The 18,968-nt window shown below is 40.4% G+C and overlaps 1 protein-coding gene across 2 annotated transcripts; it reads left to right on the top strand.

Annotated features, from left to right (window-relative positions):
* Positions 1 to 779: 779 nt before the first annotated feature.
* Positions 780 to 13,941, top strand: LOC138978840 (perilipin-2-like). Of its 2 annotated transcripts, XM_070351639.1 has the most exons (11): positions 780 to 938; positions 3,317 to 3,558; positions 3,935 to 4,017; positions 5,194 to 5,412; positions 5,820 to 5,973; positions 6,364 to 6,512; positions 7,512 to 7,625; positions 8,238 to 8,408; positions 11,069 to 11,191; positions 12,415 to 12,506; positions 13,501 to 13,941. In XM_070351639.1, exons 1-10 carry the CDS (start codon positions 910 to 912, stop codon positions 12,502 to 12,504), a joined length of 1,374 nt encoding a protein of 457 aa, XP_070207740.1. In that variant the 5' UTR covers positions 780 to 909; the 3' UTR covers positions 12,505 to 12,506; positions 13,501 to 13,941. The 2 variants fall into 2 exon arrangements, with proteins under 2 accessions (XP_070207740.1, XP_070207731.1); XM_070351630.1 differs by lacking the exon at positions 12,415 to 12,506.
* The last annotated feature ends 5,027 nt before the right edge of the window (positions 13,942 to 18,968 follow it).

Below are 18,968 nucleotides of genomic sequence, written 5' to 3'. Positions count from 1 at the left end.
CAAATCGATTGACAATTTTGTAAAGCAATCTTCGACGAAGGCCGGACTTCGGTATTGCATTTCAGCTTGGTGTCTTAAAAATTAATTAATGACTTTGGTCATTAAAAATCTGAATATTGTAATAATTTTTTTTGATATAAAATGATCCAAATTTACGTTTATCTTATTCTACATCATTTCCTGATTCCAAAAACATATAAATATGGTATATTTGGATTAAAAACAATCTCTGAAAATTAAAAATATAAAAATTATGATCAAAATTAAAGCGGCGGACTACGTTCATTGTGAAAAAAATACAGTGCGTTCAGTTTCATTCTGTGAGTTCCACAGCTTGACTAAATGTAGTAATTTCGCCTTTCGCGACTTGTTTGTTCTTCTTCTTCTCTCTCTCTCTCTCTCTCTCTCTCTCTCTCTCTCTCTCTCTCTCTCTCTCTCTCTCTCTCTCTCTCTCTATCTCTCTCTCTCTCTCTCTCTCACTCACACACTCATACACTTATCGTTTCTTCTGTCTATGTGTGTATTTTTCTCTTTTGTCAGTCCACAGGAGCTTGTATCCAACCACCGGTCGATAATTATTTACTCCTGCATGCTTATTATTTACTGCTGCATGCTTACCCTTACTACTACTATTTATTAGTAGTAAATAGTAGTAGTAAGGAGACTGTATGGAATAAGGAGTAAATAAATGGAATAACGAGTAAATAATGATCGAACGGCGATTGGATACAAGCTCCTGTGGTCAGTCTCAGTCTCGCTCTCTTTATCTTCGTCTCTGAATCTGATTGGTTCTCCAGCCACGACATTCGTCATAAGACCTTCACCTTAGACTTTGGACTCAACTCACGACTGACGAAAAAACGTGAACATTTCCGTGTATAAAAGCTTGTGCAGTCTTTGTCGAATCACATGTTGGAGCTTTTTCACATCCATAGAGAGTGAGTATTCTTCTTAAAATATCGTTATTCATTCACCGAATTGTTTGTATTGTACCATTTTAGCCAAAATGTTGTCGGTTTGAACAGTGAGTTGAGTTTGCTCTTCAGTGAAAAGATCGGCAGTGCGTTCTCGATATGTCATGTGCCCTAATTGCGAAATTGAAGTTCCATGACCATTTTCGGTACCGTTCATGGTTAAGTTTAATGTATAGAAGTATAAAGTTCAACATTACCGTGAGTTCGTGTGAAGAGTGATTTTGTGTCTGTTCGCGGTTGAAAGGTGTGAAATGCAGCCCACTCAATTATCTTGTTCTGGATCATATTCCAGTAGAACTCTACTTGGCATTGGGGCTGGGCATCACATGACAGTTCCGCTTAGTGTTCTGAATGTGACAAAATTGCGTTATACTTTTTTGAATTGTTTATGCTAACTCTCCCCCAAAGAGCCACATTTTTTAGTTGGCAGCCCACACCAAAGGTTTCGTTTTGTAAGGACCACTACATTACATGTGTGTGTGTGTGCGTGTGTGTGTAATGGTCATACAAACAAAATACCTTGAATGTTTTCTGTTTCTGCTCAGCAGAAAGCGTTTAGCTGTAATTTTACTCTCCCCAGTACTCTGTGCATTGACTGCTACTTGCGGGTGTCACTGATATTTGATATCACATCTCAGTTCATTACTCTTCATATACCATTTTTTAAACTGCCATTCTTTTCTGAACCAAATGATATATCTATATATATTCACAATGTTAACTTTGAGGACCTCAGCCCATCAACACACAATGTTTAATGTCTCGCTCTCACAACAAGCCATTATTCAGATTTGAGATTTAGAAGTACATTATCCATTTTCAGTCAGAAAATGGAGATCATCTGTTGGTTATATTTTTTGTGTAAATCATAATGGTGGCAAATTGTGGGATATAGAACAGCTCTAGTTACTGTTGGCATTGAGGCAGTTTCTTGGTTGCTTGCTAATATACTGTGTTTTAAGAAGATGGTAAAGATAGGGAGATGAATAAATCTGTCTGCTGCGCGTGCGTGTACGAGATAACGCTTTTTCTAAGCTGATGGTGGATAATATACATCAGAAGCATTAATCCCCGTGTCATTTTATTAACACTTTATATGCCAGAGAAGGCCGTTCACTTAACCTTCAGGATCACCATTTGGATTAAATATTTCTTTCACAGGGATCACGTGACCGCCGCTCAAGTAAGGGTACCCTCAAAATCGACCAGACAAACGGAAGAGCCGAATGAAAAATTGACAAATCACAATAGGCAAAACGTTGCAACTTTGACATACGAGAAGAAAAAGTCTGCACTTTAGCAATGACTTTGTGGATTGCTTTGAAACTTTCCGAATATTATTATTTTTACCAAGTTAGTTTCTTGGTTTTGGGCTGTAGTCTTTTATGAACTTCTTAATTCTGCTGTGAGCATATCTATGAAGTAGTTTATCAGTGGCAATTCTCATAAGATACTTATTTACACACAGACGCGTGGGTTTGCAGTTGATTGCAGTAATTAAATTCTGATTTGTGTTCATGATAGAAAGAGGTGGTCATAAATTGAGGTAAACTTTCAGGTTTTGTGAAAAGAAAATCTGATTGGTTGTAAAAGAATAGAATGGTCTTGAAACATAGCTTTTATTTTTCATGTGATCCTTTTCCTCTCAACATTGCGGTTGATAAAAGTTCAAGTACAATTAGACGTTCTCTACTTTAACTAGTTTAAGTAAGTAAGCTCGTCATGATTTTGCAATCTTACTATGTAACTTTATCCTACATACGTGAGAGAGACACCCGTGAGATAATAATCGTTCAAATCACACGTGTGTATATCATGTCAAGCAAGTCTGGCAGGGACCTGTTTTTCCACTGCTTATGATGCCAAAGTCACCGAGACAAACGTCATTATAGAAACAAAAATTGCGCTCGCTAATTACCCTCGATGAATCTTTAGAACTAACACGTCACGCCACACTTTCAGAGTGACGTTTCTTTGCTTTGACGTAATAGATTGCACGAGGCTTTAGAAGAGATTGAGGTTCCAAAACAAGCGTCTTTAATTTAGCTGCCTCGTCTGCAAGACATTTTCAGTAAAATACACGTAAGTACAGTATGTAGGATAAACAGAATACTACATGGCTTGCTGTGTCGTACCAGAGTTACACTCGTTGCTTTTTCAAATAGTGAACAGCTCGCTTTCGCTCGCAGTTCAATATTTAAAAAACCAACTCGTGTAAATCTGGTACGACACAGCAAGCCTTGTAGTATTCTCTATATACATAACTGTAAGCTTAATTGTCAGAAGTTTGCAATCTTACTGTATACGCTTGTCACAGTTTTGCAACCTTTCTGTGCTTGCAGGAGACATCCTATGTACCGACAAGCAAGGATGGAGCACGAACAAGAACAACCGGAGCAGATCTTCACCAAGCTGGGTGAACTGCCCATGGTCAACGATGCCTTCAGCCAGGTCATGGACCTGTATGAGCGCACCAAGGGACACAACTGCATCTTCCGTTCCTACCTTGGGATGGTGGAGTACACAGCTAAAGTTGTGGCTGGTACAGCTGTACCTAGGATTTATGGCACCTTTCAGATGCCCAGTAAGTCATTCTTTACAGATGAAGTAACATTTTTTTTTTTTTTTACCAAAATCAATTGAAGGGCATGCGTTGAAATATATGAGTTTGGTGCTGTATTAGCAGAAAAGCTGTTATCAAGAAACTGATGGGTACATAAATTGATCAACAAATTTGACTGGCTTCTCTTTTTTTTCAGACTTCTGAGAAAGCTTTGGTTTTGATTAAAATTTGATCTAGGAAGTATTTAGCTAAGTTTGGACTCGGACCTGCGACCAGAATTAACAATCTTGAAAGGTGATATTTTGAAATGTACTGCTAAGATGTTTGGTTACTGTGAAGTTTTTAACATCAGATATGTAGAAAATAAGTTTGCTCACTCTGTTCATGTGTGTTCCAGTTGACCGAGCGAACAACTATGCATGCGAGAAGCTGGACACTCTGGAATCGACCTTCCCAATCATCACCCGCCCAACGCAAGAGGTAAGTCGCTTTGCCACCATCATCACCACCCTCACCCCCTGCGATGAAGAGGGGGCAGCCATTAAACAAACGAGCATACAGCTGACGTCTGACCCCCTCCCTCACCTTTTGTATTTATAATTATCTGCATAATATGCATTTGATTTTATGAATAACCACAAATGTATGCTCTTCATGCCTCATCATCATCATCATCGTCATCTTTATCATCACGTGCTGAAGTTTTCCGACCTCCTTTTAAACTTTTTAATTTTTTAATTATATAATTGTGTGTTTATCACTCTATGCGTCCCAAGGACAGATTGTAAGAAAAGGCGTAGCCTTAAATCTTAATCCTTGTTAAATAAAGTTCAATTCAATTCAATTTACTTTCACCCTGAAATCCTCTTCCTTGACTGACATCTCAAGACAACTTTCACCCTGAAATATTATTACTTATTCAGGGTTTCGGCCAAGGATTGGTTATTAGTTATTGATGCATTACATTTTTGAATTGCAAATCATTGTGGCTGAAAATCGGGAAAGTTACTTGTTGCATTGTTTGACTTATTACATTTTTTGGACGAGATTGTCAGGCCCTGTATTCAATAATTTACTGAAAAAATTAAGTAATGGATTTGAAGAAACGCATTTAATGATTTATAGAAAAGTATTAACCAATCGATTTAAAGAATCAGTCATATTACCTGTTATATCTTGATCTGGCCTTATCCTTATTTCTTCAAACTTTTAACAAAATATATATTTATTTTGCAAGCGTGCACAGGCACTTTTATTAGGTTGATTTCACAGCAGATATTCGGGCGGGGATGTAGCTCAGTCGGTAGCGCGCTGGATTTGTATCCAGTTGGCCGCTGTCAGCGTTAGTTCGTCCCCACGTTCGGCGAGAGATTTATTTCTCCGAGTCAACTTTGTGTGCAGACTCTCCTCGGTGTCCGAACACCCGCGTGTGTACACGCAAGCACAAGACCAAGTGCGCACGAAGAAGATCCTGTAATCCATGTCAGAGTTCGGTGGGTTATAGAAACACGAAAATACCCAGCATGCTTCCTCCGAAAGCGGCGTATGGCGGGGTAAAAACGGTCATACACATAAAAGCCGTGGGAGTTTCAGCCCATAAACGAACAAACAAACAAACAGCAGATATTCATCCATGCTTACTTGTCATGCCCACAGGTGATGCAGGAGACTCAGGAGAAGTACGAGCAGTACTGGCCCTACGTGGAACCGGTGGCCAGGCCGGTGCTGATTCCCGCCAAGATGGCGTACAAGGCAGGAAAGACGGCCGTGGATGTTGGCACTGCTGTGGCTACCACTGCCATGAAGCCTGCTGTCTACGCTGTCAGGACTGGCACCGCTGTCACCTCGGCTGTTGTCAACACTGGCAAGTCAGCTGTAAGTTGGTCCTGTTTGTTGGTTCATTTGGCACTGAGTGAAAGTCGGTTTTGTTGGTTCTGCTTATGAGCTTGGAAGAAGAGATAATGCAAAACTGTATTTTGGCGCATACATGTTTTTGTAAGGAATTTTGATCAAGTACACATGCCTGGAGTAGTGTGTACTTCTTGTTGAGTATGTAGTGCTTTTTCTGTATTGAGCAAAATATTCAATTTTTTTCTTCTAATCTATATTGAATGAAAAATGTAAGGACAGTAAAATATTTATTTTTGATGTCGTTGCCCTTTGCTGCTTTTTAGATACAGAACTGTACTTTGAAATGAAGGTACTTCAAACAGTGGTTAAAATCTTAATGTATACTGAAAAAAAAAACACCCTGTTTTGTAATTGTTTAAATGTATGTGCAGGTGAGCAGCATGACCTCTGGCTTCAAGGCCACTGGGGAGAAGATGATGGACAGTGGCCTTGACACGGCTTTGGGCAAGTTCATTGTGGAGCAGGCCGATGTCAGCCTGGACAGCATTGAGAAGCTCATGGACTTCTATCTCCCCGCTGAGAAAGGTACCACTTCTACTGAAGAATATTCTGTCATTCATGTTGATTTGAGTTTATTTTTCCTATGATTACTGTTGTTTATTGTTACTATTTCCCCCCACCCATTGAAAACGTTTGTTCTTTCAGAACTGTTAAGGCCTTGCAAATCAGTGTCTGATATATAGTACTTTCACCAGAGCAGTTGAATAAAAATTCAGAGGCTAACACTGAGAGAACTAGAGAGAAAGTGTAGAGGTACGCGTTTATGGTAGTTCAAGTCAAAGCAGAAGTTTGTTCCTGTTTATGAGTTCGTCCTAGGTATATCTGTTGAGTAAATTGGAATAGCTATACAGTTCAAGAAATTCATTGTTAGAAAATCTATTTCAATAATATTTTGTTTTTGTTTTGAATTCACAGAGAGCAATGCCAGTAACCGTAAGGAGAGGGTGGTTGAGCTGGCCAGTCGTGTTCACGGCGCTGTGTTGGCAAAAGCCAAAGGAGATCTGGTTCGCGCCCAGTTGATCCTGGGAAATTTTTTGCAGGAATTGGTGGAACTCGTTGGTCATGTAAGATATTTTTTGTTCTGTTTTGTTAATAGACGATTTTCGGAAATAGCTCGGTCAGGTTTGTATGGGTTGTTGAAGAGTGGATACCCTTGCCAAATGCCTCTGACAAACATTGGAGGGGCTATAGCGCTAATCACTAGCAAGGGGTGTGTCAGAAACACAAGGACAGGAGGACGTGTTTCAGACACACCCCTCGCTAGTTTGGCCGGTGTCAGCGTGAGTTCGTCCCCACGTTCGGCGAGAGATTTATTTCTCAGTCAACTTTGTGTGCAGACTCTCCTCGGTGCCCGAACACCCCCGTGTGTACACGCAAGCACAAGACCAAGTGCGCACGAAAAAGATCCTGCAATCCATGTCAGAGTTCGGTGGGTTATAGAAACACAAAAATACCCAGCATGCTTCCTCCGAAATCGGCGTATGGCTGCCTAAATGGCGGGGTAAAAAACGGTCATACACGTAAAATTCCACTCGTGCAAAAAACACGAGTGTACGTGGAAGTTTCAGCCCACGAACGCAGAAGACCCCTTGCTAGCGATTGGCCCCTCCAATGTTTGTCAGAGGTTTTGGCAAGGGTATTCACTCTTCCTCAACCTATACAAACCCGACAGTTTTCAGAATTCATCTATTGAGCCTGTCATTGCACAGAAACAAGGATTTTATTGGTTTTGGTCATTCTGTTATTGGAAGAGACGGATCTAATCAAATATGTATAGTCACCCAGGGTGGGTAGTAATGTAATGACCAGCTTGTAGGATTTGCATAACAGCTTACTCAGATTGATTTAGAGTGAGAGCTATGGTATTGGCAGCTTCATTCAGATAAATAGGTGTAACCTTTTCTGAAAACTCTCAGATTGTGACCTAAACTACAGTGAACTAACCTACTATGTTAGATGGCTGAAAGTTTTAGTTATACATAGACGTCAGGTTCTTCTGTTATAACCTAGTTCTCTCTCTCAAATGTGGCTTGAATTCAAAATAGATTATGGTTTTGTTTCAGCTGGTGACTTTGACGAAGGATGGAACTCAAATGGCTTGCAAAGAACTGGTTGATGCTGTCACGCGTGTGTGGAATAAGTTTGTTGAATACCTGCCTCCAGATGTGGCCAAATCTGTGAGTGTATTTCGAACATGGTTTTTGTACAATACTCAAACATAAGGGTGTCATCTTGCCACAGAGAGTATTAGAGGTTCTAAAATGAAGTTGAAACCTCGACAACATGCTGCACTGGGAAAGAGTAATCTGTGTGTGTAAAAAGGATTTGTTAACAGGAAGATAGGAGTGAGGAAGCAGTTTCAAGAAACGAAGGTCCCCTCCCCCCTTTTTAGTATTGACTGAATGTAAAACATATGAATCACGTGCACAGAGATTCCCCGAAAGCGGCGTATGGCTGCCTAAATGGCGGGGTAAAAACGGTCATACACGTAAAATTCCACTTGTGCAAAAAACACGTAGTGTACGTGGGAGTTTCAGCCCACGAACGAAGAAGAAGCGTGCACAAAGAGAAGACAATCATTTTAGCTACTTTTGCGTTACGTGTCAGAAAGTGGTGGAGAATTAACAAGAAGTTTAATGTAATATGTAACTTTTATATTACACGCTACATGTACAAGATGAGAGAGAGAGGGAGCGAGAGAGGGAGCGAGAGAAAGGCCAAGAACCAGACAGCAGCAGATGATAAAAAAACCGACAATCTGATAACATGTATTTTTTGCTTGCTTGCAGGTGCTGAACGTAAAAGAACGCATCACGACCCTGGTAGTGTTTCTGATCGGCAAGGTCGGGGAACTCTTCTCACAGTCCGCTCTCATGGCGTCCCTGGCCGTCCAGAACATCAGCAACCTGTGCTCGCACTTCTTCACATGGTGCCAGTCAACACCGCAACTGATGAAAGCGGTGAGCAAAGAATTAAATCATAATATTTAGAGACTTTATTGATTCATCTGTTTGGTAATTTAAAAAAACCTTTGTTTAGGACATTTTGTGTTGAAAATGTTTTGAGAAATGAAAACAGTTCAAGGTTTGCGGAAACAACCTGAGGATGTGAAAGATTTGAGTATGTACACAATGGGCTAGCCTGGCATCTTTTTCATCACCTTACTGGCATCTTTTTGATCACCATACTTACATGCAACCAAGATATCAGACCTGTTTACCCTCCCGGATTGTCCGGAATTATTACGGATTTGGGGTCTAAATTCCGGTATTACGGAAATCTACCGAAAATTCCGGAAATTGCGGTCGAGAGAACCTTTTTCCTGCGTGAAAATTCGAAGTCGAAATTGTGGTAGTCACCAGGACTGTGATTTCAAGACTGACCGAAACAGCCTTTTCTGCGCATGTGCACAGCAAGTTATTTGTCGGATTCCGCGGTTTTGAGCCGGATCGACATTGGTCCGATCTCTGTGGGGACGAAATGCCAACCAAAAAAGCGAAAGTTGTTTAGAAATATCGGCAAAACTATTAAGTCAAGTGGCGGTGTCTGGTGAAGTTTAAGAAGAGCGAACCACATTCATTTTGGTGATCGACTTGAGATCAGTGCAACAACAAAGCTAGTCAGTTAGAATACGAGTCACGTCGCGGCACGTGTCCCGAGGTTAGACGCAGCATTAGTTTTAACAAAATGCAGTACACAAATGAACATGGAAACAAACAAAAACACGAAATTATGTTTGGCAAAACATGAGCCTGCTTCGCATCGAGTTTATTTGACCTAGGTCTCTACTTCCATAGAATCAGTCCCCCAGACCTGCGAACCGATCTCTCACTACGGTCAGTCACGCCAGAGACATAGATGTAGGTCTATGGTCGCGCTCATCAGTGACTTGTGCTGTTGCCGAAATTCAAGTCTTTCTGAGTCTAAAACTGATCTCCATTAATATTTCTCCAATATAGCAAAGATCACAGTTATTTGAATCGAAAAACTTACAACAAAATGTTTAAATAAAATAAACGAATCGGTCCTCTAAAATTAAAGGTAGCTTCTGGAGAGAGTTATTATGACTGGTTTTAATGCAAGATGTCTGATGTGACAGAATGTAAGGTGGTTTTGTTCACATGCATCTTGACTGTAAATAGTCCAAGGGCGGAGTAGGGGGGTGGGGGGGGGATGTTACAGGGGTTCCGGGACCCCCCCCCCCCCCCCATTGCTGTCAAAAAAGCAACAAAAAACACAAACATTCAGTCTGTGGAAATTTTTTTTTTTTTTTTTTCTGTCTGTGAAATTTTTGTTGTTGTCGGGAGCAGATATCAATGAAGATAAATGTCCAGTATTTAATACTAACTTTAAAAGAAATAACGAGTGGCTGCTGACACCAGTTTATCATGTTTAAAATCAAGGATAAGCCACAAATTGTTAATAAAATTGCTAAAATTCGTCAGCCAGACCCCCCAACCCCTGGACCCCAGGTTGTACCCCCCCCCCCCCCCTCTAGTTCTCTTGCTCCGCCCCTGAATACTGTTTTTTGTTTTTTTTTAAGATAAAGTAAACTTGTCTTTGTTAACTTGCATATATATCAGGTGTCTTGTGTTGTGTGTTTGTGGTGTGTGGGATCGAGCTTCTGTGTGTGTAGTACAATACTGTTAAACATGGTTATCAATTTTGTACTTGTTTTGCATGGTAGCGCGCGAAGAAACGTTTCGTTTAATCGTTTTCGAGCTGGTTTATGGTTGATAAAAAAGATTACTCAAAGATGCCTCAAATTACGGAAAAGTACCAGTTGCATTCCTGATTTTCATTTGGGGGGGTAAACAGGTCTGAGATATACATTTCATCCTCCTACTTATGACGATTTAATTGTTTTAACATTTAACTGGTTTTTTTTTTTTTTTTTTTTTTTTTTTTTTTTTTTTAAATTTGCCAAGCACATCATTGTGGGGCTTTTAATCAAAAAATTCAAGCATCCGTCAATAACGTATCAACATTCATCCTTCAATATTTACACAATGCTGAAATATCTCAACGCTAATTCATATCCTAACATCACATTTATATCAATAGGCCTACCATATCTGTACTTACTGATACACATTTTTGAAATGAGCAAAATATGATTAATAATTTTGTTTGTGGGGGTTTGCACTTCTGGAGAATAACCAAACAATACATCTTTTTCTGTTAATATAATATTTTCTCCCGTATTAACAAATATACATCTTCTAACACTTTCCCAAAACAATTTCATTTTGCTACATTTCCAAAAGAAGTGTTCAATATAATCCATTTCATCTTTTTGATCACCATACTTACATGCAACCAAGATATACATTTCATCCTCCTACTTATGTTCTTACTGTCATTGCCACAATAGCGGTTGTCTGGTTTATTTTAGATTTGTTGCTCCATACCTGTCTTATTGGTGCCTATACTTTGAAAGGCAATCTGTTGACAAACATTAAATACAGAGTTACAGCTCTTCAAGCAAATGATGAAATCAAAAAATTTAAAATGGAAGAAATGTTCCACCAAAAAAACCCAACCAACCTCACATCCTGATACAGTCCAATGATACCCACAGGAAAACTGAGACTAAATTTTGCTTGCTTTTATCTTACAGGGAGCAGGACAGTTGATGAAGTGGATTGAAGTGTACCTGCCCGAACTGGCCAAGTTCATCCCTACCATCCTTGAGTTCTTGCACAATCTGCTCGACAAAGTTGTTGACGCCTTGGATGTGTTTGTGAGTTCATGCTCATTTGCTGTATTCAGGGCACAGGCGCTTAACAAAGGTCCATAGACGACTTCTGTAGATAACTCTTGTCAGGTTCTTAGGTGAGAAAGTGAATGCCCTTTCTTTTAGGGGGACAAACATTGAACGGGCCAATCACTAGCTAGGGGTGTGTCTGAAACACGTGGACAAGGAGCATGTGTGCATTTATTTGTCCCCCAAAAAGCAAGGGTATTCACTCTTTCACAACCCATACAAACCCTACAGTTATTTCTAAACGTCTATTAAGTGTTAAGTTGTAACCAAAGGGGATAGCTTTAACTAGCTGTCTTTGTGCTTTGTCTTTATGGGGTTGTATTACATGTTGTGACCATTGCCTCACTGGTTCTAAAATTGTTTAAAAGTATCGGTTGGCCTTGAAGACTGTTGTTTATGCTTTTTTTTTTAACATTGGTTGAAAAAATAATAATGCAGCTTGGAAAACCTTTTGTCCTAAAAACACTGAGTTTTACTTTTGTGTTCTTGATAATGATGGTAGTAATAAAACACCGAATTAATTGAATTTTGCTCTGCGTCTGTGTTGTGAAATATGTGCCTGTTGTACAGTATATTTATTATGTTCAATCTCTTTCCCTTGTCCTTGTTTGTTACGTTGCTTATGCGCTGTATGTTCAGTCTAATAACTGTCCTATAATTTAGGTTTCATTGCTTTGTATTTTACCTGAAGGAGCTTGTAGTATTGAAAGTTGGCGTTGATGAGAGTTTAGATTTTTTATATGTTTTGTTCTGGCTTGCTTTTGTCTTGTTTTGTTCAAGCTTGTAAAGTTTGGTGAAGGAATAGTGGTCAGTGCTTGTAATATTTGTCTTTTCAGGCAATGGGGTTGCATGATAAAGGTCGTAATTGTATTGGTTTTCTTTCCCGAAAAACTTAAATTGAGCACAGCATAACCACTGCTTAGACAAAAGTGCTTTAGTGAGGTTTTGTTGTTTATTTCCTCGCTGGAAAACTTCATATGTATTCAGCACAGTAAACTACTTTCTCTGCAGCAAAGTTTCATTGTAGTTATTGTAGTGCAGTTGAATTTTTAATTTTTTGGTCATCAATCTTCATAGGGTGGTCCAAATTCAATCATGAGGGCTAATACTTAATTCAGAATGAAATGAAATAGAACCAGTGACTCTTTCATGTATTTGGTTGTGGGAATTGTGGTGGACTTTTATTTTCATGTCAACAGGGTATTGCTGGCATGAGAAGACGACGCATGCTTTCAAGCCTTCAAGTGGATAATGAAGGGGAAAATGATGAAATGGAAGAATTGAACTAAGAGTAAGAGAAAGCCAAATTTCATTTTTTTGCTAAGAAACAGTTGACAGTAACCTTAACAAGCATTTTATGGTATTCTTTCAGATTTTGCTCATGTAAAGAGATTTGTTTTACCTCGGCATTGAGTAATTGGTGCTTATTTAGAATAAAAACTGATCTTTTTCAGTTGAAAGGTCATAGTTTGTTGAAAAAAAGCAACTAATTTGTTTGTCTGTTTAGAAGCAGGGAACTTCTTTATAAGGAAGAAGAGAGAAAAAAGATCTTAACAGGGTGGCGTAGCCTTTATATGATGGTTGTGGAGATCGAAGCTTAGCCTTCAAGATTTATGTTGGTTGTGGAGATAGTATTTTAAGTGTTGGGAAAACTGGTAGAAAACTGCCTGGTATGACAAAAGGGAAATTTAATTAGTGTTCCTCTTAGGCAATTTGCTTACCCTCAGTAGTGTTTGTTGCATTCTTTTTTTTCTCCCCTTTTAATCTTAATTTCACGTTTTATTCAAAGGTAGTTAGGCAGGGGAAAGCTTTTGTGTAGAAATGTGTGTTCATTTGGTGTTGGAATAATTTCAAGAGATGTGGGGTTTAGAAAGGTAGAGAGCTACTTTTGGTATTACATCTGCACTGTATGTATACATTGCTTCTGTACATATTTATGTGTACAGTATATATCTACAACTTTGGTTTTTTTGCCTTGTCTGCATACCCCCCACCCCTAAATAAAATCGTGACTCGTGCAGCACCTTCACCTTCTGAACAGTAAACATATCAGATTTGTGCAAACTTCTTGTCTTTATTTATTTATTACTTTGTCTGGTTGTTTTAAAGTCGTCGGATACATATACTGATGCCCATTTTAAAGTGGATTAGTATGTTAATTTTTTGCATTTTTTTCTCTTTGGCTGCTCAAAGAATTTTGACCTAGATTTTGCAGTTAGGCTGTAGTTCCCAAAGCAACAGTAATTTTAAGGTCATTGAATGTCGCTCTGTTTGTGTGATTACAGGCAGTGGATATGCCCGTTGAACTCAGCGGAAGAGAACTGATGGACGTTGCAATGGGCAACTGCAACGGCATGGAAGTTTTCCAAAACCCTCCGCAGATGGGAAACAATGTTAACTGACTCTATTCCGGCACCTTCGTTTTGTCTTCAGTGTGGCTGCACCATACTCACTTTTTTCTGCGTCTTTGGTCTTTGTGAACTTTTTCTTGGGAGTGACTGAATTTTTCTTGCATGATGGAAACAGCTTGAGCAATGCTGTTCAGTTTTCTTTGGACCAGAAGGTGGAGACCACATTACAAATAATGCAACAACCCTCATTTTCACAAACTGCTTTGTCAGTGTGCTGTTTTTTTTGCGTGTTTAGTAGTTTATAATTGTGCCTGTATTGAAAGTTATGTGTACTTTGTTTCTGTTATTCTGCTTTGTGAATCTTTTTCTCCCTTTTATACATTTTATGCCTCGTTCCTGGAAAACTTCCACTATAACACCTGTACCCAAGAAACCAAACGCAAAAGAACTAAATGATTTTCGCCCTGTGGCACTGACTTCTGTTGTAGCGAAATGTATGGAGAGGCTTGTTTGTAACAAGCTCACTGAGTCTGTGGCAGATCGCATGGACCCCCTTCAGTTCGCATATAGGGCAAAGAGAGGCGTCGAAGATGCTACACTCACGCTTATCAACATGATTGTCAGCCATTTAGATACAGCAGGGAACACGGTTAGAGTTCTTTTTATGGATTTTTCATCAGCCTTTAATACGATTCAGCCCCATATACTTATCCAGAGGTTAGTCCAGTTAGATGTGAACAATAATTTGATTTTCTGGATCAGGGAGTTCCTATGCGATCGGCCACAACGTGTCAGCCTCAGCAACCGTTTGTTTGGTCATTCTGTGCTTTCAGACGAAGTTGTTTTAAACACCGGGGCCCCACAAGGTTGTGTTCTCTCTCCTGTCCTTTTTTCCATTTACACAAACAACATGCTTTTAAATGATCCAGTTCTAGCCCTCATTAAATATGCAGACGACATGGCCCTCGTTGGGCGTCTGAAGGACGACGAAACTTTGTCAAAGTATTTTACCCAAGTTGATCTTCTGAATGAATGGTTCAAGTCCAGTTTCTTGCAGTTGAATGTAGGCAAAACAAAAGAAATGATTTTTGGAGGAAAGAGTGATAATTGTGGTCCCCAAAAAGTGAGAATAAGCGACAAGGAAGTTGAACTTGTGGAAACCTTCAAATATCTTGGGGTTTCAATTGACAATAAGCTGACTTTTAGTGATCATGTTCATGCTGTTTATAAGAAAGCTCAGCAGCGACTTTTTCTTCTCAGGAAGCTTAAATATTTTAATGTCAATCAAAGTGTTATGGAACTTGTGTATCGCAGTTTGATTGAAAGCATACTGACTTTTAACATTGTGACATGGTATGGTACCACAAATGTTAAAAACAAAGCTAAACTCCACCGCATTGTTGCGACGGCTAGCAAGCTTGTTGGGCAACCCCAACGACAGCTGACCAGTCTCTACGAAGCTGCCATTAAGCGGAAAGCTCTCAAAATTGTCCGTGATCCGATCCATCCTCTCAACCCCTGTTTCGAAATTCTCCCTTCAGGTAAACGTTATAAGGTCCCTTTGGCACGCAAAAACCAGTTTAAAAAGTCATTCCTGCCTTCTGCAGTCACCATTTTAAATTCTTCTCGCATCACGTAGAGGCTGGTCGGCTGGGAAAAAACAAACAATGTGTACATGTGAAGGTGTGTGGGAAATATTTGTAATGTGATTACTCGGCTGTGAAACCCAACTCCTGTGATATGAGAGGGTAAATTTACATAGTGCAATATCATATTTGATTGTATCCCTTTTATGTTTTATGTTTTATGTGTGTCGTCCTATACAATTGTTGTTATAATCGTTTACAGGCAGACAGGGTGTGCCGAAGAAAAATTTCCATTTTTATGTAATATTTTAATGGACAATAAAGTGCTGTTATTGTTATTATTGTTATTGTTATTGTTCAGAAACTTTTTCTTTAGTTAAAATAGTAACAAAAAGAATAGAGCAGAGATGACATCATGCCTTTTGACATTTATTAACAAGAATTCATAAAACATGCATTTCCCATGCTTGTGTCCTATTCTGTTAACTTTTAATGTATAAAAAACATTGGGAGTTTTGTGTATATGATTTGTACATGTGCTAGTTTAAAAGATTCGCTTCTTTACCTATCTAGAGAATTAGACAGAGGAAAAATAGAAACATTTTTGAATGTCAGGTTTTTGTTTTGTCTTCTTGCAGTTGCTGAAAGGGAAAATAGATTGAGTTTCTTCCCGCAGTGGGGCACTGCGGTTATGAAATTAAAGGCCCCTCCTGTTTTTGGAACCGCAGGAGCTTTCTAGTTTGCTGTTAGGTAGATTTTTGGTTCCTCTTTCCTGTCATGCTCTCTTTTTCTTCATGAATTCTTTTCTTTTTTCTGCCTTCTTGCTCATTCACCTGTATTTTTTCCAAAAAATCTCTTCTCTTGCCGCTTGTCTCGCGATTCATGTATAGTTTAATCTGTTAGTGTTCTGATGTAAGCCCAGCAGTAGATAGGTTAAGCCTATTTTAACATACTGGAAACTGGTAATCTTCCAGTAGGTATTAATTTAGTTTTACTAAAGCCTGCTGGGACACAAGTAATGGGTTAGTGCATTTGTAAACAGGAATCGCTTGACAAGTGGCCCCCTTCATCCCCCCCTTCCTCGTCCTGATATGGCTCTACGTAGTCGGCTGGACGTTAAGCAACAAATAAACAAACAAACAATTGAGTTTCTGTTCTGTGCACATTTGTTTGAGTATTTTTGTGTTCATGGCTTAGCTTGTGTTTGGTGTCAAATGTACAATAGTGTAATAAATACCTTCTTTATGATTGATATTGATAGAACATTTTGTGGAAAGAAAATATCCATATCGATGCCCTATTTAAGGCAAAACTCAGCATTTAGTGCTATTAGAAAGATATTTTTGGTTGAAAGTATGACAGTCGGTGCATACTTCCAACATGGACAGAAAGTCATTCTGTTTTAACCGATTTTGTTTTGTGAAAGTGTTGATGGACTGAGGTCCATTTCCGTATCCAGGTTTTAGACTTGTGTTTTGCATATACACATGGGAGGCTACGCTGCAGCTAGCTCCTCCTCTATCATGAGTTGTTTCCCTTGTCGTCTTCGAGAGTAAAGATGTCGGAACTAGAAGCCTCGAGTCTGTCCTTTGTTTGTCTGTACAAGTCAAGTTAACATGGTGGCAGCGTAAATAACACCTGAAGTGTGAAGACAGGAGCAACCCACGAACTACGAGAAGATGGCCGAAGCGGTGAGTCCTTTTCGACAGCCCCCCGCTCTTGATCTGTCCGACGATAATCTGGCAGAATCATTTCGCACGTGGCGGCGGCAGATGGATTTTTACATGAGAGCTTCCGGCGCGTCGGAAAAGCCGAAAAAGACACAGACTGCCATTATTCTACACTGCGCTGGTCCCCAGGTTCAAGAAGTGTTTGAACATTTTGTATTTGATGAAAATGACGACAAGGAGGACCCCATCAAAGTGTTAGGCAAGCTACATGAGTTCTGTAGCCCTCAAACGAGTGAGGTCATTGAAACCCACCGATTTTGGAATGTCTCATACAGAGCACCTTTCGATGCGTTCCTCACAGACCTGCGCACCAGGGCAAAATTGTGCAATTTCGGTGCAATGAGAGACAGGATGATAAGGGACAAGATTGTGTTCTCAGTCACCGGCAAAGTGCAAGAGCTACTTCTTCGAGAAAGACAGCTAGATCTACAGAAAGCTGTTGACATTTGTCGGGTATTTGAACTGACAGCAAAGCAAACAAAAGAGATGTCAGAAACCTCTGCACATGTAGACAAAGTGACAAAGGACAAAGATAATCTTCCAAACGAATCAAACACTGACTCACAGAGGAAAAGAGGGGGGGAAGACAGAGATAGCAGAGCGTTTGTGCAGGACTGCAATTTTTGTGGTCGATCACATGAGAGGAAGAAAACAAGTTGCCCAGCATGGGGAAAAGTCTGCAGCAAGTGTTCAAGGCGAAACCATTTCAGTATAAAATGCCGCAGCGTCAACGCCATTGAAGCAAACAGGTCTACAGAGAACGAAGAAAGAGACCAGCAGTATCTGGCTGCTGTAACATCAAAGAACAAACAGAGAGTGACAGCCTTGATGCGTATCAACGACTGCGAAGTTCGTTTCCAGCTGGACAGCGCAGCAGATGTGAACACTATTTGTGCAAGATATGTGAAAAAGACGCAAGTATCACCAGTGAAACACAGTCTTACAATGTGGAACGGTACTGTTGTGCAGCCTTTGGGTGAGGCTGTGTTGGACATTGTGAATCCCAAGACAGGTGTCTCAGCCAGTGTGCGTTTCACTGTGGTGGAGAACAGTTTCAGCTGTTTGTTAGGTGTGTCGACCATACAGGAACTGGGACTGATAACAGTCAACCGTGGTGCATTCATTGCCAGCGTTACAGCAGACACGTTAGGTGACCTGGGAGAAGCATCACTGCGAGTCGACCCACAAGCAAAACCAAAAGTCCTGCCATGCCGCCGAATTCCATTGGCATTGCAAGAAGAAGTTCACCAGCAAATAAACAAGCTTGTCGAACGAGGGGTGCTGCTGCGCGTCGAGGAACCTACTGCCTGGGTCAGTCAAATGGCAGTTACTCGTAAAGACAGCGATGGCTCTCTTCGTATCTGCATTGACCCTCAGCCCTTGAACGCTGCGCTCATGAGAGAGCACTTCAAACTCCCAACGCTTGACGATGTCCTGCCCAGCCTGCAGAACGCAAAAGTGTTCACAAGACTTGATGTGAAGGAGGCATTTTGGCATGTGCGTCTGGACGAGCCGTCGAGTCTGTTGACGACCATGATCACACCTTTTGGCAGGTACCGATGGTCCAGACTGCCGTTTGGCCTCTCGGTGAGCAGCGAGATTTTCCAAAAGCGACTCACTGAGGCTTTGGATGGACTCGATGGAGTTGTCTGCGTAGCCGATGACATCGTCGTCGTGGGTCGTGGCGGCGAAAAGAGTGAAGCTGTAGAGGACCATGACAAGAATCTTAACGATCTGCAAAAGAGGTGTGCTGAGAGACACATCAAGCTGAATGACAAGAAGGCTGACGTCCGGAAAGACGAAATCACGTTCATGGGTCACCGTATTTCGTCAACAGGTATCCAACCAGATCCAGCGAAGGTATCTGCAATCCTCAACATGCCACCCCCAACCGACGTGCATGGAGTCCGGAGGCTGTGTGGTATGGTTCAGTACCTGTCACGGTTCATGCCCGACCTGGCCAGTGACCTGGGACCAATAAGAGCACTGACAAAGAAAGACTGTGAGTGGGCGTGGACGCAAGAATGTGACCAAGCGTTCGAGACCGTGAAGAAGAAAATGACAAACACACCGGTGCTGGCATTTT

Source organism: Littorina saxatilis, linkage group LG1, assembly GCF_037325665.1.
Source record: "Littorina saxatilis isolate snail1 linkage group LG1, US_GU_Lsax_2.0, whole genome shotgun sequence".
Classification (NCBI taxonomy): Eukaryota; Metazoa; Mollusca; class Gastropoda; order Littorinimorpha; family Littorinidae; genus Littorina; species Littorina saxatilis.
The sequence above is the reverse complement of the archived record's forward strand: the minus strand, read 5'-3'. Positions and strand labels throughout refer to the sequence as shown.